Raw genomic sequence first — 25,935 nt, forward strand, 5'->3', positions numbered from 1 at the left:
CCAACCGTTGAGATTTTTAGTTTTTAGGGAAAATTAAAAATTAGATACGGCAAAAAAGTGGGACGTGGCTTCTTCTGATTTGTTAACAATGCCGTAGGCGCATATTAGCATTTTCCTCGCGTCTTCATTTTGAAAATGCCTATGATTAACTGACGTGTCGTCGGGATAAAGTCCAAAACTATTTTACAAAATGAGTACTCTAGTCTTTAAAACATACGTAAAATCTCTATTCTATTTTATTGTCACATAATAACCCATGATTCTATTTTAATGTACACCCCTTTCCCTTGTATCGTTTTCAGCTGTAACGATTCAGGTATTTATAAGAACCTAGGGACACTTTCCGTAAATTGTTTATGTTCAGGGGGTTCATTTTTTAAAAGTCGCCGGAAACAACACATTTCGATCGAGATTCAATTAAAAGGGGAAAAAATCGTAAAAGAGGAGAGAGAGGAAGATCGGAGACGACGGTGATGACGATGGACAGAGAGAAGGAGAGAGAACTTGAGCTCGAGAGTGCAATGTACACAAACTGCTTGCTATTAGGTTTGGATCCGAACGTGATCGGACTCGGAGCCTCCAACGGCACGCCTCGGGTCGGGTTATTCCGCCATTCAAACCCGAAGCTCGGAGAACAGCTTCTCTACTTCATCCTCTCCTCTCTCCGAGGACCCGCTCAGTCTGCAAAGGTTCGATTTCTCTCCACTCTCTCTCTCTCGCTTACTCGTACGAAATCGGTTTTGGGAATCTCGGTTTTGAACATAGTGATTGGCTCTCTGCTGGTTTTAAGGCTCTGGAATCACTCGTTTGATTTTGGTTTGTCTCGATCTCTCAGGATTTCGATAAGGTCTGGCCAATTTTCGATTCGGCTCAATCTCGCGATTTTCGCAAGGTAAACGGCTTGAGAACTTGCGAAATTTAGATTTCCAGTTTCTTTGGTATTTGTGGAAAATCGTTTGCTTATTGAAATCATAGTTGAATTATGCCAATGAAGGTTGTTCAAGGGATTATTAGCGAGCTTGAATCACAAGGGGCATTACCAAGGAGTAACTCGAGGGTTTCATCACTGGCCACTTGCTGCGGACCAAGGTTGGTTGAGGCTACGCAGTGATGTGATTCTTATGTTTACATTCATTCGGGTTTCTAGTGCTTGATAATGAGCAACTAGTTAGTCATTATCTGCTTCCTATCTCGTTGGGCATCTAAGGTTTAATTTTTCTGCTTAACATGTTGAGCTTTTGGGTTTTCTCTGAAGTTCCAAGCAATTGAGCAGCATTATATGATGTAATATGTAAATGTAAAACCTCCTGTTTTGATTGCAGATTTGTAGAGCTCTTATGGCAACTTTCATTGCATGCACTTAGAGAAGTTCATAGACGGACATTTCCTGCCGATGTGGCTTCCAATCCGCTGCCTTCTTCTCTAACAGACGTATCCTTCTCACATGCAGCTACTTTGCTTCCTGTAACCAAGGTAGTACCCATATGTTTTCCTTTCGACATTGCGTGTCATACTTATGTTGGTCTGTGCGAACCTTGTTGACTAGTGCATGGAATAACATACATATGCTCGTTTCTATCTTTGCAGGCCCGGATAGTGCTTGAGCGCCGACGATTTCTTAAAAACGCAGAAACTGCGGTACAAAGACAGGCCATGTGGTCTAATTTAGCCCATGAGATGACTGCAGAGTTCCGTGGTCTCTGTGCTGAAGAGGTAAGACGTTAGGTGTTCTTCTTTGGTGAGAGGTACTGATTTGTTTTCTCTGGGTATATTGGTTTATTGATGCATTTCATTTTCCTTTTTGTTGGCATCAGGCATACCTGCAGCAGGAACTAGAAAAACTTAACGATTTAAGAAACAAAGTGAAACAGGAAGGAGAAGTGTGGGATGACCTTGTTTCTAGCTCCAGTCAGAATTCTCATCTAGTGTCAAAGTCCACTCGGTTATGGGATTCGATAATGGCTCGAAAAGGTAAGGTCTTTTTATGCTGTTCTATGTATTCGTTGAGTTAACACAGAGAAAAAGTACTCAAAATATAGAATTATGCAGGAGTGATATAGTTTTATGGTTTTATCGTTTGTCACCTTCTTCAGGTCAGCATGAAGTTCTTGCGTCAGGTCCCATTGAGGATTTGATAGCTCACAGGGAGCATAGGTAATTGGCCTCTTAGAAGACACCTACTCTGAATTCCACTGACCAATATTGACGTCTCGTTTCCTTTGATCTGTAGATATCGAATTTCAGGATCAGCCCTACTTGCAGCGATGGATCAGAGTTCTCAAGTTCCTCGTGCAGAATTACTGTCTGCCCATTCGGATGATTCATCTCTGTCACTTGCAGATGACAAAGAACTTAGTGATGGATCGTACGCAAACATGCATGAGCATTCTCTTGGAGACAGTTTCGAAACCACCTCACAAGCAAGTGATGAAACAGTTTCTCGAGTAGATGATAGAGGTGGAAGGATCAACCAGACAGTGGATGTAGCGGAAATCATAAGGCGCTGGACACACGCATTACAGCGTATTCACAAACAGTCTCTTCAGCTGGTATGTCTCCTCATACCTCGATTCACTGAAGTGCTTTTAACCATTCTGGCTAATTATACGCTTTCCTTCATTGCTTAATGCTCCACACTCTTTTTTTTCTGCGAGGAATTCAGTTCCATGAATTTGTTACTTATCTTTCATCTATACATGTTTAGGCTAAAGCAAATGATGGGGATGGTCCAGATATCTTGCGGACTGCAAATGATGGAGGTACAAGTGGGCATGTTGAATCATTGGCTGCAACTTTGACTGAACATCAACAACATTTAGCTAGCTTTCAGGTATATGTGTTACTTGTTTGTTCCCTTAGGTAAAAGTTGTTTTCTGCCAAGCCAAATGCACAGCTTAGAAACATAAGCTGCTTTTGTTGACGAAAAATGTCAATGAAACATAGCCTCTAGACGGCGTACGCTGTAGTAATAAAAAAATCTGGTTTTCTAGCAATTCTGTTGTATTTATAAAAACGCAGTACATGTTTGATTGGATAATCTTGGAGTTCCGTTTAATAATTTGAAGAGTATGGTTCAGCTTCTCTTGGGAGAGTATCAAAGTTCTGAGACCGATGGAGTAATTACATCTTTTATTACCATGCTGTTTGTTGGATCTCTTAGAGCTTGCCCACAAAAAATTTCTTTTGCATCTAGCTCATATCTACTGGTTAAATCTCTACTATGTTCTTACTGCTGATGGCACACTATATGCAGGTACTCATCAACCAATTAAAGGAAGTTTCTCCAGCCATCCAAAAGTCCATTTCAGAATGTACGGAGAAAGTTAATAGTCTTCCCCCGACCTTACCTCCAGCTACTAGGAGTAACGGGCAAGCAGCTTCACTTCTACAATCTCAGGGGAGTGGGAGAATTACGGTAACAGTTTGATGAATTAAAATTTTAAATCTCTTCCAAATGCATATTGATTTAGATGCTCATGTACTTTTTTTCCCGCTCTTGCAATACAGGAAGGTGTGTCCAATGATGTTGCTGAGCTGACCTCGGCAATGTCTAATGTTCAGCTCGAGAAAGTCTCAGCTAGTCCTACGTTAAAGCTTCCACAGTTATTTAGCTCCACTCCTACTTCTTCTGGTAAAGGTGGAAATGCACAAAAGCGACACACAATGGCTTCTCAGGTCAACAAAATGGAAAGCTTGTCTGAGAAGAACTCTACAGACCAACCTCTGTCAAATACTCGAGCAGACAACTTGCCGGCTGGTGTGTTGCATAATTTACCTTCTCAATAAATGCTTTTTCCCGACTGTGATATGCCAATACGTAGTCACACAGACCTTTTGTCTTATAACTCTAAACTTTGGTTTCAGATACCAACACTTGTTTTGTCCAGAACCTGAAGAAATCTGTAAGGGAAGCTGCTCTATTGATTCCTTCCTCAGCAGGATCATCACGAGACAGTCAATCTGATGAGGGCTCCGAGCATTATTTCGTACCTCTTTCAGCAGCCGGCTTTTCCCGTTTTCCATCAGAAACCAAAGGCCTGCCTCTCAAAGGGTCTACGAGGCTACTTACAAGCGAGCCTTCGTTTCTCGAACCCAATGGTCAGGATAACCATGCGCCAAGCAAGTACAGCGATATACCTGACACGTTTGATGATTTAGATTCGTTCAAAGATTATGATAACGGGAACGGGTTTCTCTCAGTTGCTGGATCAAACAGTGTAACATCCGATGCACAACAATCGTTTTACGATGTTGAAGATCAAGTCTTTTCCCCACCTCTACTAATGGACTCGACTCTATTATCAGATACCTATGAAGACTTGTTAGGTACGTTGATTATCCTCTTTGGTGTTTACTCGACATCAGTCACATGACTCGCATAATGTTTAAGAACATAACTCGCAAAGTTACAGCTTTTACCCATTTCACTTTTTTTTTGCAGCTCCTTTGTCAGAAACCGAGGCTGCTTTAATGGAGCATTAGGATGAAGAAGCCCTGAATCAGACAGAGACGATGACACATATGTTTGTTTGATGAGGATGATATGACTTCGTTTGTGTGTTAGTGTGTGTGTAAAAAACCTCTAAGCTCAGGTAGAAGCATCGGTCTCTAATGTTTGGTTTTCCAAAAAAATATTACAGATTGATCCTTTTGTTTTAACTTTTTAGTTGTAAAGTAAAGAAAATAGTGAAAGAAGAGTTTGATCTGCGATTCTTTCTTTTATCTTCTAAATCTCTTTGATATTGATTGTGTTTGGTACTTAGTCTCTTCTGTTGTACATGCTAAATTGCTAATGAGCATCGTGTTAACAAACCTCATGTAGATTATTACAGTGACAGTTTGATAAGGTAATTACATTTTCTATTACGTACCTACGCAAACAGGCATTGCATGAGCACTCTAGGAGAAAGTTTCGTTTTTTATGAATTGGATTTATAATCCAAATCTTAACACAAAAAGCAAAGACGTCCAATAAAGGTTTATTTCATTCACCAAATAAGATCAACAATTAGGGAGTCAAACAAATGAAAGTTTTTATAAAAATATAATAAGACATCAAAAAGTCAAGAAAACAAATTCATAGATATTGAAACCAAAAAACACGACGATGGTACTGAAGAACTTAGTGGTTGAGACCAAGAACGAGAGCCACGGCGGCAAAAGCCAAACCGGTGAACATATTGGTGGCCGAAACGACGGCTGAGCTAGATGCTGGTCCCGGTGCCGGAGCCGGAGAATGGCTGTGACCTTCGTGAGCGGAGACGGCGGCGATCGTCGCCAATACACAAATCACTGCGATCTGAACAAACATCTTCTTCATCATCATTTTCGTCAAAAAACGCTGCGTTTTTGCTGAGGTTTGGTGAATGAGAGAACGATTGTTGTGTAATATGGATTGCGAGATTTGTTCATATATAGAGAGAAAACTATTGATTTTAAATATGTCGAGATATCTTCTTAATTAGGATCTTTTTCTATTTATTTTGGATTTATAATAAAGATTTGTTTGTTTTTTTTTGTTTAATTGGCCGGCTTTGTGATGCATTAATCAAGACAGCTACTCAAGATTATAATTTATTATGTCTTTCACGTTCCTATAATTGGGCAATAATTTGGACTTGAAAAGAAAAAGCAAAAGAAAGGGTGAAATAAATATTTGCAGAATTAGAAAGTTTGAAATTGAATTATTGTTTTTATTTTCTAACTTTTGTAATCAAGTAAATTATTGTTTGTTGCCTTCTATGGATAGCCAATGAAGGGTAAAATTAGCCTCATAAATGCAAATAGAATCTTAATATATTTAGTTTAATATATAATGGATTTTAAAAGTAGACGTGGAGCCAATTCGTTTTCTGTGGTTAGCAATTTTAAATAAAAAATCCAGAGTAGTATATGTAAATATAATAGGCACATATAGTAAATTAAATTGTGCTTATTATATCAAGGAGTGATATTCACCATATATCCTACCAAAATTATAATACGGTAATAACGTTACTTGGCTTAAAGTTGCGAAGATAATCACGTTAGTTGCGGATGTGCCGCAGTAAACGCTATTGAATAAAAAATATATATATAATTCGCATTATTATTACGGGTAGCAAATATTGGTCTTTAGTAGAATAATCAAAGAATTAAAACCTGTAAACCATGTGAAAACAAAACGCCGACTTGATGATTAGGGTGATGATTGGTTTACACAAAGAAGTTATTCATATTCTGATAAGCGTAATCATTAATCAATAATCATCATCACAAATTCACCACCATGTTTCATCTTTTGATAAACCTAAACTTAGAAACTAAATCTATCTTGACGTATTATTTAACCTGTTAAGTAAAGAGTATACATTTGTGATTTGTTTCTTCTTCTTTTTCCACCGGTAGCAATCAAATATTAACAAAATTAGATTCACCACCATGTTTCATCTTTTGATAAACCTAAAATTAGAAACTAAATCTATCTTGGCGTATTATTAAACCTGTTAAGTAAAGAGTATACATTTGTGATTTGTTTCTTCTTCTTTTTCCACCGGTAGCAATCAAATATTTACAAAATAGACGTATCTACATTATTTTTTCACCGTGGATAAAAAACAATTGCTGTAACTATTGTGCTTTCAATTGCTTTTTCCTCTTCCGACCAACCCTTTTATCGGCCCACGAGCTTATTTGAGCTATAACTTCATCTTCAATTCTCTTCTCTTCTCTATCCCACACTAAACGCTGCGTTTTACGATCTATGAAATTTTCCAGAACCCAATCTCTAAGCCCAATATCTCTCACCTCGCAAAACCTCTCAGCCCAATCAGACGGTTCAACGGGTCGGGTCCCTAATCCGAGTGCCCGATCTTTCTCTTTGTTTTGCCAATTCGCCACGTAAGTCGCAACTCTCCTTTTAAACTTCTCCTTAAAAATATCCCAAACCTGATACTTGTAATGGTTAATTACCATAGTACCCTTATCCACGTCAGCAAACACGAACCCTTCTCTCAGGTGAAAATGGTGCATGATGTTTATCAGCGTCGCGTTTAGGGATTCCGGTCGAATTATACTCTTGTGCCTCTCTGGCAACGCCATTCAACACGTGTACGCCGCCGTGACTCCGTCGCGTGGTGGATCTCTAAGACCTGACGGTCCGAAGCTGTGACACGGCGTTCGAATTTCGCCGATCGCACCGGACGATGATGGTGTTGTGTGATTTCTGATGACTTCGATTAGTGTTTGACCAGACGGGATGTAGAAGAACTCGTCGACGTCGATAAACGCGACCCAATCGCACTCTCTTTGTGATCGAATCGCACAATTGGCGAATCCAGCTTCCTGAGTTTTGATCCACGGCCAAAAATGTCTCGAGATATTGTAACCGCGTTTTTTCAGATTCGTAATCTCGGAAACTATGTCGTCGTCGCTGTTGTTATCGTAGATGAACCACCGTTGAACACCGATTCCGGCGTGGTACATCACCCACTCTCTCAAAACGTTGGCTGTGTTTCGCGTCATGCTGCAAACACACGTTTCAAACCGTTTCTTTTTCGAGTTTTTGACCCGACCCGGATGGTTAATTGGATGGGCAACGGAAGGAAGCATCACGCTTCCTTTGATTCTCACAGAGACTTTCATTGGAGGAGACTGGACCAGTTTTGGGTCGTCCAATACTGTTAACGGCGTTTTACACCGTACGATTTCTTGAGCCGCCGAGATAACTTTTGATCTCAGCAAAAGTTTGGGTTTCGTGAAATCCCAACCATACACACACTCGTATCTTGACACGTCAGCAGCTCTTCCTGGCCGTAGATTTAGCCCCTTGATGAAAACCACCGTGGAGTTATCATGGTCTATCACGGCGTCGTAAACCAGCCAATCCCAAAGGTGCGTGGGTCCTACCAGGAGGTGATTATCAACTGTCCATCTCGAAACGACGAGCGATACATTATTGCCAAGTGGCACGGCTGAACACCGTACGATCTGACGGCCAAAGTCGTCGATTTCGACGGCGAGCGGAAGCTCTTTGTACAGTTTAGACGAGTCGTTTGCGTCGGAGAAAACGCAAAAGAGGTCGTGTTTTGTAAATAACCAAGAAGACGAAGGATATTTTAGGAAAATCAATGTTTGGTACGGAGCCACCGAGAACCGTCTTGACCGATGACCGCACCACCGGCCGAAATTTTCCTGAGTTTTCCATTAATTTGTTATGAATTAACGATTAAAATAATCGGCGTTTAAAATTTAACGGTTGTGATTATAAAAAATTGATTACCTAAGAATATTACCAAAGCAGAGAAGAGAACGAAGGAGAAGACGAACAGAGCAACAAAACGGAACAAAAAATTGATTACCTATTAGAGTGGTATGCTTCGCCCTGACACCGGTTTGATCAAAAGGATCATATCCACGGGCACGGCCGGAGTGAGATGCCGACGATGGAATGATGGCCTTTGCGGTGTTGTTTCCTAAGAAGGGACTCTTCTGTGTCGCAGCCAGTTGGCGGTGTCGGGCACTCGTTGCTCGGGCAACTAACTGAGCTGCTTCTCTGGCTTTGACATTTTTGGCAAGTGCAATCGCATCGAAGTCTACGTCACACGTCTTCGGGTCAATTTAACAAATACTAGGCTCTGGGGCCTCTTCTTCATTAACGGCAGCTTTCTTTCCTTTTGCATCCCCGGGGGCGTTAACACTCTCACACGCACCAACGTTGACATTAGCCTTCTTCGAAACATCATCTTTCTCTGAATTACTCTGCAGTTTATTGTCAGAAACATGCATGAATATACAAATGAGTACACCAATGCTATAATTTAGTAACATGTTTTTTCATAGTCTGAAAATTGTAAACAACAAGTTTTGAAAACATAAGTAAATAATCTCAAATGGTACATAACAGTAGTAAACATGTTCGAATTCAAATGACATTAGTATTAAGTGTTCGTAACTTTGTGTGATCTTGTTCGCATGTAATGTTTTCGTATAGGCGGAGGGTTTTTGGAACTAACCCCTTCATGCTTCTTGGATCCTGTGACCTGCTGCTGGGTTGGCTCTTCCTCAGTGTGCTTCGCCGACCCTGTAGCCAACTCTTCTACCGCACGCTCTACAGATTCAACCTTCTCGGTGAGAAGTTTGATCTGCTTTTCACAGCTACCAAGACCACTCAGCATCTTGGTTGAAAAGCTTTCGAAGCATTGGTCGAAGTGCGCTTTCATAGTAGCGACAACTCCGACCCCTTGATCACCAACGAATGATGCGGCAGATGCAGAGGCTGTGCAGGGTCTCTTGCGACTTGATTCATCTGAGGGAAGGCTCCTCTTTCCGGCTTCTGACTTGACGATGTGTGCACCCAAAACACCTTCCAAAGGCCAATGTTCTTTTAAGAACTTGAAATTGGGGTCATGGAGTGCATTGACAATCTTTACAATATCTGGATCATGTTCGTCATCGTCCCACACGGGAAACATATCCGCCAAGTCCTTAGCCACGCAGGACTGTATGCGAGCCTGGTAAAACACGATGAATAAATGGGTTTAGAGCCATATAAAGCCTCGATAAACTACGTATGAAGTCTACTCCTGAAGTCTAACATCGAAGTCTACTCTTGAAATCTAACATAGAAGTCTACTTCTGAATGTCACACACTATTAATGACACATATAGAAGTCTACACATGAAATCTACTTCTGAAGTCTACATTGAAAACTCATTACTACATAGAAGTCTACTACACTAATACAGTACCTGTTTTAGCATGTTGGCTTTGACGTTCTTTCGTCCTCTGGATCCTTTGTAAGCCAGCAAAAGAGGTTCTTCAATAACATTTGGCAATGGTTCGCCAAATTCAGCAGCAAAATCCGGTAGAGCATAGTAAACCCACAGTTGAAGAGCTTGCACAAATCCTTCTATATGAATGTTTTTGCTGAGATCTTTCTCCTTAACAGAATTGATCAAATGCTGAAAAGCAATTCTTCCCCATGGAAAATCCTTAAAACTTTCGAGATCCATCACTAGTCTGGCATAGTTGACATTTGTGGATGAGCCGGGTCTCGTTGCCACTATGAAACCAGCGTAGATCCCAAGATAACCCAACCGCAGCCTATCATCACGAGACCATGATGAGCAGTTGGAACATGCTTCGATAATTTCGGTAGTGCTTGGGCCCGACTCGGCATCGACCCCCATTAGCTCCCAAAATGCATGTGTGTCATCGGTAAGCGCAAGATCAGTTAAAGCCAAGTCATCCACGTACCCGCAGTTGAGTCCGGTGATCTCCTCAAACTCATGCAATGAGGCTCCAGATCTCGTACCTCTGCTTGCAAACTATCTGAAAGGTCAGCATGTGGTGCACCAGCCTAGAAGCCCAACCAAAATCCAACTCATGGAACTTTAAAAAGACACCCAACGGTGACTCGTAAATCTCTTCCCATTCATCCTCCTCTAGAGCTGACTTTAGTGCAGGGACAAGCCTATAATCATCAGCGTAATAGCCGATGCTTTTATCCGGGACTGGCTCATACCCTTTGGTGTAAAGTCTTCTGGGGAATTCAGAGGCCATTATCTAACAAATATTCCTGCATCAACGGTAACAAAGGTCTAATGAGAAAAACTAGTAGAGTAACGGTTTGAAGTCTATTCCCGAATGAAGTCTACATTTTCAAAATGAAGTCTACTTTATCAAAATGAAGTCTACATTCCAAATTGAAGGCTACTTTCAGTAAAAGAAGTCTAATTTCACACAAAGAAGTCTACTTTCACAAAAAGAAGTCTACTTTCACAAAATGAAGTCTACTTTCACAAAATGAAGTCTACTTTCACAAAATGAAGTCTACTTTCACAAAATGAAGTCTACTTTCACAAAATGAAGTCTACTTTCACTAAAATTACAGTATATGAAGTCAATCTACAAAGTTTAGAGTGTTACCGCCTTTATTAGATGCAGTTGGCGCCGAGAAAATACAACCAGATCTGGTAAAAAAACCTAAGTCAAACCCGACGGAAAAGAAATTACAGGAAGATAGAAGAAATTTAAGAATTGCTAAGTATATAACTTCGGAACAACATCTACTAACCGTTTTGAGGCAGGAAATTACTTTAACCTCCAACGGCGAAAGCAAATCTGCAAAAAAAAAACAAAAACCCTAATTTCAGATATGGAAGACGGAACGGTGATGAATACGGAGGAGTAGGGAAGCATGGGAGTGTGGTTGGAGAAAGAAAACTTGCCTGAACGAGTAACGAGTTTCTCCGCGGCAGTTCTGAATGTCGACGGCGCGGGAGGAGAGAATACGAATCGCCTTCGAGTTTTTTTTTCTTACACGAACTTTTCGACGGTTTTTTTTTTAACGGGATCTGTAATTCGTATATATAGTCTGGTAATTCCGTACGGTTCGGGTAAGTTTTTTCCGGTTAAAGTTGCTAATTTTCCGGGGTCTAGGTTAATTTACCCGGTTAAGGGCAGTTTCTCTTGGTTAAGGGAAGTTATTCCCGGTTTAATCTCGGTTAAATGTCTATTAGGTTAATTTTTACGGTTTAGTAGACTTCAATATCGAAGTCTACAAATTTTAAAACCTAAATAATATATTTACTTCTACTTAATTTAAAAACATAAATTTTTATTTATCAATATGAAAAAATAATTTATGTACATTTGGGTTACAATTACCAAATTTATGAAGGTAATTTTGATACCAAAATTTTTTTTTATAAATTTTTAAATTAAATTTACAGATTTATTACTTAGTAGACTTCATTTAGATAAAACGAAGTCTACTAGTAGACTTCATTTTCACTTTAGTAGACTTCGTCAGGGAGTAAACGGTAATTAGGACATCTGTTTTTTGTTTACTCATACAGGATTAAATGGTCTTTTCACTACCTCTGTAGGTTATATCTGGAAAACCTTTTTTCAGGGGTCTACTTTTGTATTTAAAATCAAGTTTTGGGTTATTTTTAGCAAAAACCCCTTGTTTTTTTAAGCATTTTTTTAAGAACTAGGACCCGCCTGATAGGCGGGTAAAAACGGAAAATTAATATTAAAATTTATTTTTGATTAATGAAAAATATTATTTATAACCCGTAATTTAAAAATTCGCAAAAATCATAAAACAAAACATATTCGAAAATGTATACCCTCTAAAAGAAATTAATGAGATATATAATAATTTAAATTCATAATAAATAATATACCGTATAAATCGCTTTTTACATTTTTCAAAGTCCTCATAATTTCGAAGTTAAAATTATTCAAGGGGTATTTGACAATATTGTTGTCTCACACAGGCAATTGTTGCTCTCTTAGTTAGTCTAATTTGAAATTTATGATCAGAGACTTTGTAATTTTTTATTGCAATCTTGCACATTGAAGTTGCAAATTTCAATCATATTTCTTTCACATAATTCACCTTTAAACTTTCAAGTAGAGAATGATGCAGAAAACCTATAATAGTATTTTTCTGTATTAGAATAAAATTTAATATTTTCAGATAATATTAAATTAAAAAAATTAAATTTATTAAAAATATAGGATAAAAAATTAAAATATTTACATGCTCATAAAAGAGGAGAAAATTCATCATTATAACGTCTTAATCGAAGTTTTTGGAAAATTTCGATTCCTAAAGTAATACACATATATTAAATGCTTTTTATTCGTAAATTATTAATAGATTGATATCATTATAAATACGCATAGATTGCAAAAAGTATTAATTATAAGACATATAGATTGGTACGCATAAAAAAAGTATCTTATATAAGACATATAGATTAAGACGTCGGAAGTTATATTACAACATATATTGAAATAATTAGAGATTAATCAATAGGTTTATGAAAAAACACACCTCTCGAAAATATTTAAATTAGAAAGTGGCTGAAATTTTTAGGATTGTGTTTTTGTGTTTAATGAAAAATTATGAGAGAGTAGATCCATCCCTTTATATAAAGGTGATTGTTTATAATTTTTTGGGGATTCTAAAAAAAAAAAAAAATTCCTTAAATCCTTTTTAGTTTATGAATTTTTTTTGTAAATATTTTTTTCAGGAAAAAATTTTCATTTTTTGAAAAAAATTTTAATATTTTTTGGTTTATGATTTACTTTAATGATTTTCCTTTTTTGGTTATCATTAAAGGAAATAATTTTTATAAATTTGTAATTTTAGAGTTTTCCTTTTTTATTTATATTTTTAAGAATTTAACAAACAAAATTTATTTTGACATATGTCAACATCGTAAAGCACCAAACTGCCACTTATCAACATCTTATGAGTTACTAACTTTGAAAGTTGATACTTTATATAATAAAATACCTACACATTATATATACTCAGATATAAAATATATAATTATGAAAAAGTTTATATTAAGACCCGGGTGTAGAAGAGAGAATATTTTTGTTGACAAATAAAAGGAACGAACCAAAAAAAATAAAAATAAAAGGAAAAATAAAAGAACTTGGTGACCACGCTTATTTTTAGGTTTAAATCGGCTCTACGCCGGAGTCTAGATCAAAGGTTACGGTATCGGTGAGTTTCAATTTCATTGGCAACACAGAAGCGAATCAAGAAGCTTCTGCGAACCAATAGAGAGAAAAGGTCGGTTTCTCGTCGACAAATGTCTCGCTTTCTCTTTCGAGTCCCCAAGCTCCCCTCTCGGAACTATGCTCTGCAGGTACGAGAAGCTTTTCTCTTCTTCCTTCTATCCTTTTGGATCTATGTACATTTGGTGTTGTCATTTCTTTTCTATCTGTTCATTACTTGCTTTGCCTGGCAGATGCAGAGCTTTCGTCTGTTTTCTTATCCCTCTTATTGTCAGAGAGACCCGTATTTCATCTTGGGTAAACCTAATAATATCGGAGATGGAGATGGCATCAATTTTTTCAGTCTTCGCACTTGCTGTTTATGTTATTTGAAAAAGGAGATACCCTGTGAGTTGCTCGAGGGAAGGGGACTTATCGGAGCTTCCCGAGGCTGGGTCGCTACTCTAAAGAAGCGCATTGTGTGTCTTCACGATGATATGAACTTAACTGCATCAGAGTCAAACCCAAAACGCATTTCATTGCCTCCTCTTGTAACTCTACCTCATTGCCAGACCCAGATTGTGACCAGCGTGGCCATGTCCTCTTCTTCTCCTGAGAACGACGACTGTATTGTGGCTGTCAAGTTCTTGGGACCTCAACTCAGCCTTATTAGGCCATCTCAAGACTCCATGTGGACCAACATCAGAATCGCAGACCCTAGTTTCTCCACTTCAAATGTCATGTTTTCCCAGAGAGACAAGATGTTTTCTTTGCCAGCTTCTGGAGGCAGCCACATGGGATCGTGGGATCTACACAAACACAGGGACAAACCCAAGTTGCAAAAGTTACTTTTTCAAAACCTTCCCAGGTTGAGAAAGACAGAAAGGGAGCTTTTGGATTCTTGTTACAAAACCGAACACTTGGTGGAGTCATCAGCTGGCGAGACTTTCCTTGTTATCTGGTACAGGTATGGCACTGAAGATATGTCGCATTTTGAAACCAAAGATTTTAGGGTGTTCAAGCTGGATGGGAATGGAAACGCTTTTTACACTAAAGACATTGGAGATTTTAGCATTTTCTTATCAAAGTCGGAGCCTTTCTGTGAGACGTCCTTATTTTTACTCGACAGAAACTGCATCTACTATGTCGATGTCCACGAGTCCAAATCGACCATTGAGTTGGGAGGTTTTAGTCTCCGCAGACCTGGTAGCGCTGAAATCAACTTCTCAACGCACCACGCGACCAAGGTCCCTTACTATTTTCCAAAGCAAGCTATGCGATGAATTACTATGTTATTCTTTTGTCAGTTCTTAGGCTACGAGCTTGTTTGAGTCTGTCTCTTACCAACTTGTTTAAGAGAAACCTGATTTTGGGTCTGCAATCTAATTTGAAGTGCCTTTTTCTGTCAACAATGTCAAATTTGAATTTGAGACCTTGTCTCTCATAGACGATGTACTGAATTACATAATTTGATATTATTAAAACAATACGAGGGGACGCAGGGACAACGTACCTCCCAAGCATTGGTTGCAAAATACTTGGAACACGCCGATGGGACTCCTGGGTCAGGAATGCTGTCCATTCTTAGACCTGGATCACCCTTCAGAACAACCCTTCCACTCAAGATCAATGTCGAGACCATTCCTCGGGACCCAGCCACACCACTATTCGCCGATTTGGGAACTGAATTACCCATCCACATCACTATTCGCCGATTTGGGAACTGAACTACTGCGTTTCTCCACCGAGAGACTTGCATTCACAAGTTTTACCTCAGCCTTATGAATCATTTCTTGAACAGTTGATAGTGACATTCTGTCTGTACTGTTAACCTCCTGACAGTCGATAACGGATAAGCCCATTGAGGTGGCTTCTGCGAAAATGCATCCCTATGGAATGCCCTCTCTAGAAAGCTTGTGGGAATTACATGTGTCTTTAGCACCACCGCAAAATTTCAGAAAGCAAAAAAAAAAAAAAAAAAATAGAAAACATTATGAGAAACCCTTAAAAGAGCGATTAGAACGTAGAAGGCATGAATAAGAAAATAACTTCTGAAACTAAAAGCAGTAGCTTAACTATACTTTCTTACTTTTATATGTACCTGGGTGGCTCGGTGTTTCCGCTTTCAAAAACTTCCACGCATTTCACATACGGCACTTTTTCCCTAAAATTTAAAAGAACAGACTCGTCTTCAGGAATATTAACAACAGAATAAACTCCTATCCTCATTGGAACACAGATTCTTGAAATGTTATTGACAACGTTATCAATATCTGATACGAATCACTTACCGCACTGGAATCAACACAACAGAAACAGAGGTGAGGTTTAAATGCCGAAAGGATTGGGTTACATTGGTTTCAAAACACAGCTTCATGGGTGCTTTTGATGAATCTGGACCGTTTGGGCGAGGCCGCTACAATGAGAACATGGACCCTGAAGTTCCCATCACCAAATGGCGAAAAGAGTCTCAGTGGTTTGAGATAAACCGGGACCTCGTAGATACCATTGTCAAAGACACATGGTACTACCCGAAATTCAAAGAGTTTTGTAGGCCTGCTTGCCATGTGGGCGAGCATTATTTCCCGACGATGTTGACAATTGAGAAACCTGTGGCGTTGGCTAACCGGAGCTTGACGTGGGTGGACTGGTCTAGGGGCGGCCCCCCTCCCGGCTACGTTTGGGAGATCGGACATTATGGAGAAGTTCTTTGATGGAAAGAACTGCACTTACAATGGTCGTAACACTTCTATGTGTTATCTCCTTGCGAGGAAGTTTGCTCCAAGTGCTTTGGAGCCTTTGTTTCACATAGCTCCCAAGATTATGAGATTTTGAGTTAGAGAGTAGTCCCTCTGGTCTTAAAATCAAACATAGATCATGAAATGGATGTGGCATGGATTCTGTTAGATAGTCATCTTCAGACATGATGAAATCAAACTCTGATGCATGCATCTTCAGGGCCGTGTTTTCCATTTCTGTGTATATATGTCCCTCTCAAATAAAATTACCTTAACCGTATTATGCTAAACTATGCAGTTTATGATGAATGGTCTATATGATTACCTTAACCGTATTATTTACATCATCTATTGGGCTTATATGATGCAGAAAAGATTGAACCGAATATATATTAATCTTAAACAGAAATGATATAGGAAGGAACAAATAACCTCATCGCTCTGATCCGGGAAGATCAGAGGACCACCCTGTGGAGGCTTTAAGACCAACTCCACTAGCTCAGTAACATGCGTATCGCAATCTGTAGCTTGCACGATGCTTGTGCTCATGTTGTCTTTAACTTGATCCACAAGGATCGCTCTCTGAGTGATTTAGCAAACAATTTTAGTTGAAGTGGGATACCGTTGTCTTTTTTAAAAAGGTACGACTGAAGACATGCTAAACTATGCAGTTTATGATGAATGGTCTACGCATGCAAAGGTGCATCTTCGATCATAATCACCATGTCTGTGCAGTACTGTTACATGCTTTACTATTAATAAAGTTCAAGGTAATACGGAAGAACTAACCATTGTGGAAGACTGAGAATTCGTGACAAGGGCTTTTAAAACGTCAAACCTCGGAGGAGCTGGGATATCAGAAATAATCTAATCAAACAGCACAAATAAAAAGATTAGTAAGACGAGATATATAATCATCTGTTAATATTTTAAACCAAGCCACATAGATAACTTAAAGTTATGAACAAAGACAATATTTTAATAGAATGTAAACGGAAAGAAAGAAAAACAGGGCACATGGACTGAGGATAGTCACTCTGTGTCAAAATGGCCAACACCTCTTTAGTTCTTTAGGCTAATCAGCACAAGCGGTTTAAAGAAACGAATTCATTTCAAAGTTGTATAAGAAAAACGACCTTTAAGGAAACAAAGGCAGTTCTGCAACTGTCAAATAGTTTTCCACATATTGATTAAGTCAAGGTTTACTTACCGTCTTTAGTGTCTCAAATCAAATGTCTTCTCCCGCAGATCTGCGTCTGGAGCATACATAATCACTAAAGTAACAGCCTGGGAGAAGGAAATGAGATACTTAGAATACTTGTACAGCTGAATGGTGTAAGGATTTAAGAGATAAATATAATGCCTGTAAAGCAGCGTAGATGCTAGGTGTGTAGTGCGGACAATCTATTTGCTCGTTGCATTGAGATGGAGTTACTCCTTTGGCTATGTCAAGCACCAGTGGACCGGTCGTACGGGGACCGCTCTCCTCGAAAGATGCATTCGAAGAGGACTTCCTCGGTTCGAATCCACTCACCTCCCAGTTCCACCTATTGTTTTTACTCCTCTGATCGGCCATTTCATCCAACAACAACAAGCCAAACAATAATCAAAGCTGCTGCTGCTTCGAATTCGAAGCGGAAGACTATTCAAAAAAATTTGAATTTAAAAGTATATTACCGTTATTTCCCCTTTAAAAGCTTTTTTGATGGAGAACCAATACGCTGCCGCTTTGAAATTTTCCCCTTTTCTTATTTTTTTATTTCTTATATCGAGGGAGAGACACTAGAATAGTTGACTTTTCTTGACGCTAGTTCGCGACGCCTGTTCAATGATAAAAAAATAATACTATATGTATATGTATAAATCATGAAGGAACAGTACAAACTAATACTAATATTTTCACATGGTTTTATCTAGCTATATTTCATAAGTTAAAACTATACAAAATTTCATGAAAGTTTGTCAATCGCATTATCTTTCCACCAAAGTTTCTCAAATAAAGTCAACTTTTTATCCTCTAATTACCAGGAGAATGCAAGAGAAACATATACTTGCTTATTGGAAAGGAAACCCTCATGTTTCTCCAATAAGAGGAGATCTTATGAGATGTAACTTCTCCGATAAGTATGATCCTATGGTTCGTCTCTATGTCCAGGTAGGTACGTATATATATGTCGATCAGATCATTTTTCAATATTATGTCGACTCTTGATTGTGTTGTGATATCCTAATCTATATCGAGGCACACGTCATAGGGAGATAAGGATGTGATTTTGACATTAGACAATGCGTTTAGATTGGATTAAACTCCAATTTTAGCCTGTAAAACGCAAATAGACAATATACAATATTCTCTCTTTTTTTTTTTTTTCTGGTACTCATGTTAAATCAAGCAATATATTCTTGGCATTGATCTAAATCACATTTCGTATACCTAATAACAAAATCTAAATAACTCATCCCCCACACCCCCGTGTGTTTCACCCGCGAATCATTGTGATGCCATCGCCAGAAACTGCCAATAGCTTCCTTTTTTATTTAACGTATTGAGCTATGACAAATCACAGCTTTGCAAGAGAGATCATCATCAATGAGCCACAAGTTCAATTCCGCAAGCTTTGTCCGAATGACATTGGAGTCAACCTCAGGTGACCAATACGCCACCGGCTTGCCATCCCCCAACGATCGGTTTACGCTTTTGGCATTGGTATTCTCTGCAATGCTCATCGTCTCTACTGTCTTAATCATCTTTCCCTTTCGTTCCACTAGCTCTTTCACAAGATGAATAAAATCTAGACCTTGTTTTGGGGATGGATTCTTCGTCGCTGAGGATACGATACTATGCAGAAGCTCACTGCTCCATAACTTTTGAGTGACCGATGAAGATTGAACAATCAATATTCCAGAGGTTTCCCCGATATAAAAGTCGTACTCTGATCTGATTCTGTCAAGGAGTGGACCCTTATCCACTAGAAGCGCATTACTTGAAAATATCCAGGTGCTGTATCCAAGTTCTAAGCATTTCTTAACAACGTAAGAATTGCCCAGAGCCTCCTTCACTGAGTTTGGGTAAGAAGTTGTGCTTTTTACCAAGTTGTCAAGAAACATATCCGCATCAATCACAGGATGTCCCCTTCTTGAAAGATCATAGAACAACTCAGAGCTAGGGCCTATAAAAATGTGGTTTTGAGTATTAAGCTTCTCGAAATGGCAGAGTAAGTTCCTGATAAACATCTTGTCTGCAGCAAATAGACTGACCAGAATTATGGTTCTCTCTCTCTCTGCACAGAAGGAAGGACGGCGCCAAGCTCATTCAGGTTCCTCACAATTCTACCGGGAACAACTTCACTGAAACAGTAATCGTACCACTTAAGGTTGCTCAAGGGTTGGAGTTTCAGAAAATCAGAACTGATGGAACTTTTATTCAGCAACTGCGAATCTGGCCCAGCGGTTTTTCCATAGTTAACACCAGCATCCCTGTGAGAGACACTCAAAGCCCCCTCATTTTGGAAATTGGTGTAGATGTTAAAATAGCCACGAGAGTGAATAAACTTTATGAACCAAGGTGTCCATATTCGTTCTCCTATCCTCTTGTACCATCCATTCGTCACCTGAGCAGACATGGCAGACAAACAAACGACATAACACTTGGAATTATGAAATCCATCCATGAGGAAGATGGTAAGTGACAAGTTGGAAGTTTACCATGCCATCAAGGAAAGGCTTCTTGTTGTTGGATTTGTGGTCGTCATACCATAGTCTGAACTCTTTCCAAGGTTTTGGGAAGAGTAGCTGTCCCCAAGTTCCCACCAACTGGTATAAGAAAACATTCGTTCTGGGATCTACATGGAGTTTATTTCCATGTTTACCTGCATTTTGACCACTACATGTATCAGTGACGAATTCAGACATTATTTAGGAACTGACAAAAAGACTAAGCATTAGCAGCACATGAATCCTCCTACTTGTCACTGATCCATACTTGCCTAGTTATATCATTTGGGAAAGGCATATAAGAAGAAATCATGTTGCTCCCATCAACATCGTATTTGAACTATTCAAACGAGATTAACTGGCACTAACAATAACTGCAAGTAAGAGCAACTAGAAAGGATATATCCTAGAGAAGTCATACTCAGATCCCAAAGAAACGAAATTGATCAGTCGATGCTCATACTTAGGAACTGTTGTACGAAACCCAATTGGTGAAAAGAAAGTGGTACCTGGAACGAACCTTGGTCTCTGAAGCGAAGCTCCATAGACGGAAGGATTGAAATTGGAATGATCATAGTAGTAGTTATGAATCACGGTTTCGAGAAAGGAGTAGTAAAGCGGAGAAAGCTCAAGATCATCTTCAACGACGAACGCAAATTCGTGATCTGAGCTGGGCCACCAAGCTTCCAGCCACTGCCCCTGCAAACCGGCGTTGGCGGTTCGATAGTGAACCAGTTTTCCCCCAAATCTCCACTCGAACTTATCAACAAAATCGAGTATCTCCTTGGCGCTTCTCAACTGATCTTTCACCGATTTATCCTTGCGGGGGAGTGAGAAGTGATCGATGTAGACGTGGAGGTGAACGCGTCCTGTGGCTCCTGCAACGCCGTACTCCGCGGCGGCGAGAGATCGGAGACAGCGGGAGAGAGAGTGGAGACGGCTAAAGGTGAGGACTTTGATGAGGAAAGTGAAAGGAGGGACATTGCTGTAATCACGCCGGAAAGTAGTTCCTCGTTCGGCGACAGTGTGCGTGGTCTCGGAGACGAGGACGAGGAGAATGATGACGGATATACAGAAGAGGAAAAGAAGGAGAGGAAGTAGCTTCTTCTTGGGTTGCGCAAATACCATCATCATCGCCATGGATCACACACAAGTTCGATTCAGAAACAAGAGTCACATTTGAAATCGATATATAAGTAAATCTCAGGTTTTCATTAGTTGAAATATAACTTTCATAATATTATTTTAAAAATATAAATTTAATCTAAACATAAGATAGTAAGTAACTAAAGATAATAGGCTTTAAAGACAATCTAAAGACTAAGCCCAAGTCAGGCCCAATAGACGAAAGCCCGATCTTTTTATATAACTAGTTCATATTATTTTAAAAAAATATAAATTTAATCTAAACATAAGTTTATTTTACCTAACAATATAGATTTTGTCTTCCTGTTATCCCACGATCGATCATTTGTCTTAGAGTGCATTTTTTCTGTACATTCAAATTTTTGGAAGAAAGCCACTGTCTTAGAACTTTTATTTGGATCATTAACCCAATAATACAAATAATTAAATGTCAATATAAGCTGGCATGCTATCCTTCTCACACTAAATACATGCACATATATTACATTTATGTCACTATAACAGTTTCACTTACACGTAACATTTATGTCACTGTTACAGTTTCAGTAAGCACATACCCATCGTAAATTATCGTAGGGTAAAATGAAATCTTTTCTTACCAACTCATGATCATGCATTCTTTCCCCTCGTGGCATCTATTCTATTTTAACCTTTTCTTTGCTCGCGTATTGCAGAACTATTGTTTTTCACTTTTATCGTCTTACGCTATTTTTCTACTGATTAGTGCGTTCTTTTTTTTTTTTTTCGCTGATTTGAACATTGAAGAATTTTAGCAAAATTCCCTCGTTTATAATTTCATCTCTTATGTCTAAATTATAGATATTGATTTACATATATTTGTTTTTGATTTCTTAATATGTATAGCTTTAAAACATTAAAAAGAGTATATAATTTTTTAAAAAATTGTCCTCATTTTTTTCCTCTTACCTAAATTTTTTGTCAGTTTATTTTTATTAATAGGACATGTTATTTGTTTTCTAGTTTTTTTTTGGTTTATTCATTTTATATCCCAAGGTGTATATTTTATTAAGGGAAAAACACATTAAAGAAAGGCTTTGAGTGCAAATTGAGTATTTTTTTAAAAAAATACATACTACTTTCTTCCCAACGTTATAACAAACATGATTGCATAAGTAATTTTTGTATCTCTCCTTTTGCTCTATTAGGGGAACTTTAAATGGGATACTTCTGCTTACATTTGGAATTTATTGACTATTGGAATTGTTATGTTCTAGGGATATTTGGGGTTTTTCTTATGGTTTTGGAATTGGAAGGAGTTGAATGAAGGTGAGGCAGCTAGCTCGGGTTAAGCAAATAGCTGAAAATGCTGCGTCTCTTCTGGTGATGGTAAGGCTTATTTGGGAACAGTGACCCAATATGTATAGATTTAGGGACGAACGGTTCTGCTGATCTTCTTAAAATAAAATTAAAAAGTGAAATAGGAAAAATTCTGTTCTCACGGCGATATAGGAAAACTCGATGCTGACTTTAAAGATATTAGGATAGCATGGACCATTAATGTTAATGTTGTGGTTTTAGCCGGTGGTTCAACTTTAACTAATGAGAATCAGAAGCTATCTAGCGCATATTTCGTATAGGCTACAGGAGCACTATTCAAGTTATCTACTTTTAAATTTATAGTTTTATTTCAAGTTTTTGTTTATTCATTTTCTTGTGAATTGGTTTATTTTATTTTGTTACGTCTTCATACTATTAAAAATAATATTATAAAACTGTATTAGTTAATGGAATTATCAATATTAGTTTTTTTTTGCTGATGTAAATTGAAAGAAAATCTCCTAAGATTTCTCTTTTAAATTAAAATGTAGTCTTACCAAAAAAAAATTAAAATGTAGGAAAATAATATACCCTCTCTGAAAAAGAGCCATTAAAAAAAGCAAAGAACATTGGTTGGAGAAATTAAGGACTGTCTTTTCTTCTACACATGATCATGATCTCTACGTGTTATAAAGCAAAGCTAGTCTTTAGCACACTAAGGTTAATAAAAACAGTATGTTATAATTAAATGTGGATATTATAAATAAAACGAACAACGTAATATAATGTGATAAAAGATATATAATTATGCATATTACAAAATTAATGCTAATCCAAGATATATCAATATTAGTTTTTAAATTAAAAATAATAATATAAAACTGTATTAGTTAATGGAATTATTAATATTATGTTTTTTTTTTGCTGATGTAAATTGAAAGAAAATCCCCTAAGATTTCTCTTTTAAATTAAAATGTAGGAAAATAATAAACCTCACGCGCCAGACTAACAATCTCGCCGACCGTTGTGCCTTTGAAAGATGGCAACTTGGATGTACGCGCTTCGGTGAGCTGATGCCACTGTCCTATGGGCTGATAATTTTCCATCTAGTTTCTTTTCTTACTAATTATGGTTTGTTACTTGGTTTTGTAACTTTTATTGCATAAAACATGAAATGTGCAACATCGGGGGTCGTTAATTAAGTAATGGAATTTGCATAACACATAGATATATGAGTTTGCCTCGATTATGTCATAACTCATTAAGCTACACATAGTGGTTAAACAGGATTTGTAATTTAAAGAGTAAGATTAATTGTTGAGTTTTTTTTGTAAATCATGCATCATATCGAGAAGTTATTTGGATTACATCATATATATACACATTTTCCAAGTGGAAAGACTGAACAAAACAGTAGTGATATTCTAGTCTCTAGGCTTGGACTTTTCTATCCATCAGAAAGTAAAAGTTATAGAGATATTTATAGAGATATTTAAAAGGAAAGAGCTTTTTGATGTAGAACTTAAGAAGCTTAAAAAAGTCCAACCAAAAAAAACAAAGAAGCTTAAAAAAGTCGGTTAATTTTATTTATTTTTTGGGGGAAAAGAGCCATTAAAAAAAGCAAAGAACATTGGTTGGAGAAATTAAGGACTGTCTTTTTCTTCTACACATGATCATGATCTCTACGTGTTAGAAAGCAAAGCTAGGCTTTAGCACACTAGGGTTAATAAAAACAGTATGTTATAATTAAATGTGGATATTATAAATAAAACGAACAACGTAAAATAATGTGATAAAAGATATATAATTATGCATATTACAAAACTGCTTATGATCACGCAAAGGCTTAAAAAAGTCGGTTTATTTTTTTTTTTATTTTTTTTGGGCAAAAAGAGCCATTAAAAACTGATTTTGATCACGCAAATGCTAATACTTTGTTGCATATAAATGCATGTCAGCATCGTCATCATTAGTTAGATATTCCTGATTTTATATTTTACAAATAAATTTACTAAATACACTTTCTTTTCTTCATGTTTGACTTTGTCAGAAAAAAAAAGAAAAGAAAACTCTTACTGTATATATGTTCAACTATAATAGTTTTGAATCGAAAATTTAATCGCAAATTAAAACCGCCTTTTACAACCTCCAATTTATTTTGACATTCGGTTCTAGTTTTTATCTAATAACCTTAGTGATATGAGTTTGCAAATAGTTTTATGTCATGTAGCTTCCTCTCATAACTAGTCATATAGTAACATAGATTGGACTCTGGAGTACCTAATGGCTAACATACCGATTAAATGCTAAAAGGTTTTTGTTTTATGTATACAGCTGTCTTGTAACGTAACTGTTCCTACTTTTTCATATATATGTTGTGTACATGGGTGATATAGTAAATTAATAAGTTAAGTTACTCGTTCCCTTATTTTATATGTCAAGATTTAGTGAAATTAATTTTGAAATGGATGGAAAAGATGAGATAAAAGAGAGTAGTGGTGGAGTTAACCCCACAAAAGAACAAAAGAATAAAAGATGGGAAAAAGCATAACACAAAGAAGCAATGTGGTCTCCTTTATTTAGAAGAACCATTACAAACATTCTCATCAACCATTAACCATTATAAATAAATATTAATATACTTACATATATAAGTCTCTTTCTTCTCTCTCCCGCTCTCTCCTTCTTCTCTCTCCTGCTTCTCTCTCCCCCGTCTCCTTTCTCCTTCCGAAAATGGTCTCTGAGTTTTGCTCTGCTTCTTAGATACAAAAACAGGAGTAATTATTATGCAGAAGTAATTGTAATGCAGAATTAATTATTATGCAGAACGAAAGGAAGAGCTTCTCTATATTAATGAGCATGCACCATGAATATTCGATCATCTACAGCTCTTTCTTCTTCAAAAAAATCCTTTGATCATTCAGAAAAGATGGTTGATTTTGCTCAAGGCCAAAACCTCGTGAAAGGGCTGCTGAAAGCCACGAAGAAGCTGATCGCCGAGAAATCAAAAGCACCACAGGGCACCAGTTTCTCTCTCCACGTGGCAAAGCAGTCTGCTTTGGCGGAAGGTGTGGAAGAGTCGCTTATCAAAAGCGATACAGACTCTGCTAAGCTCAAAATCGAAGGGAAGATTCAGAAAGATATCGTTGGAGAGGAGATCACTCTAATACGATGTACAATAGTTAAAATGTGTTTTTGTATGATTGAAAAGATGTGATAATGGAAAAAGAAAAAAAAAAATATGAACCCTGCGACTATAAGATTATGAGCAGGTTTTAGTGTTTGGCTTAGATATTTGAAGCGAAAAAAGAATTAGTTAGTTAACAAAGTTAGATTCAACACCTCTAATGTCTGAGAAATTAGTTAGTTACAATTTATTCGAATCGAAGTACTGCTGCACATACAATATTATGGGCATCATTTTTTTTTTGGGTCTAAATTGTATTATCAAGATGGAATACAAAGAGGATATACGGTGGATACAAAATTATGAACATCTAAGAAGTTGTTTAGTAACGGCGATGTTAGTTCGTCGTCAAAAAATATCAATAATAA

General features: G+C 37.6%; 3 protein-coding genes and 1 pseudogene across 3 annotated transcripts; 2 read left to right on the top strand and 2 right to left on the bottom strand.

The window, feature by feature from the left end:
• Positions 1-426: 426 nt before the first annotated feature.
• Positions 427-4,705, top strand: LOC18023003 (AUGMIN subunit 6). The gene is made up of 13 exons (XM_006405370.2): positions 427-689; positions 836-892; positions 995-1,089; positions 1,323-1,473; positions 1,588-1,713; positions 1,815-1,971; positions 2,094-2,154; positions 2,231-2,549; positions 2,705-2,830; positions 3,254-3,415; positions 3,508-3,757; positions 3,865-4,326; positions 4,442-4,705. The coding sequence occupies exons 1-13, from the start codon at positions 474-476 to the stop codon at positions 4,480-4,482; spliced, it is 2,223 nt and encodes a 740-aa protein (XP_006405433.1). The 5' UTR covers positions 427-473; the 3' UTR covers positions 4,483-4,705.
• A 1,904-nt stretch (positions 4,706-6,609) lies between these two features.
• LOC18023006 (glycosyltransferase family 92 protein RCOM_0530710) lies at positions 6,610-10,543 on the bottom strand. Its single transcript, XM_024158606.1, is given in 7 exon segments — positions 6,610-8,113; positions 8,115-8,172; positions 8,261-8,339; positions 8,638-8,739; positions 8,994-9,491; positions 9,730-10,297; positions 10,392-10,543. Coding segments are annotated over 7 exon segments (2,961 nt in total).
• Positions 10,544-13,516: 2,973 nt separating this feature from the next.
• Positions 13,517-14,906, top strand: LOC18023007. Its single transcript, XM_006405373.2, has 2 exons — positions 13,517-13,656; positions 13,759-14,906. Exons 1-2 carry the CDS (start codon positions 13,600-13,602, stop codon positions 14,785-14,787), a joined length of 1,086 nt encoding a protein of 361 aa, XP_006405436.1. The 5' UTR covers positions 13,517-13,599; the 3' UTR covers positions 14,788-14,906.
• A 3,840-nt stretch (positions 14,907-18,746) lies between these two features.
• LOC18023010 lies at positions 18,747-21,096 on the bottom strand (annotated as a pseudogene).
• Positions 21,097-25,935: the final 4,839 nt, after the last annotated feature.

Source organism: Eutrema salsugineum, unplaced genomic scaffold (genome assembly GCF_000478725.1).
Source record: "Eutrema salsugineum unplaced genomic scaffold, Eutsalg1_0 scaffold_14, whole genome shotgun sequence".
Taxonomy (NCBI): Eukaryota; Viridiplantae; Streptophyta; class Magnoliopsida; order Brassicales; family Brassicaceae; genus Eutrema; species Eutrema salsugineum.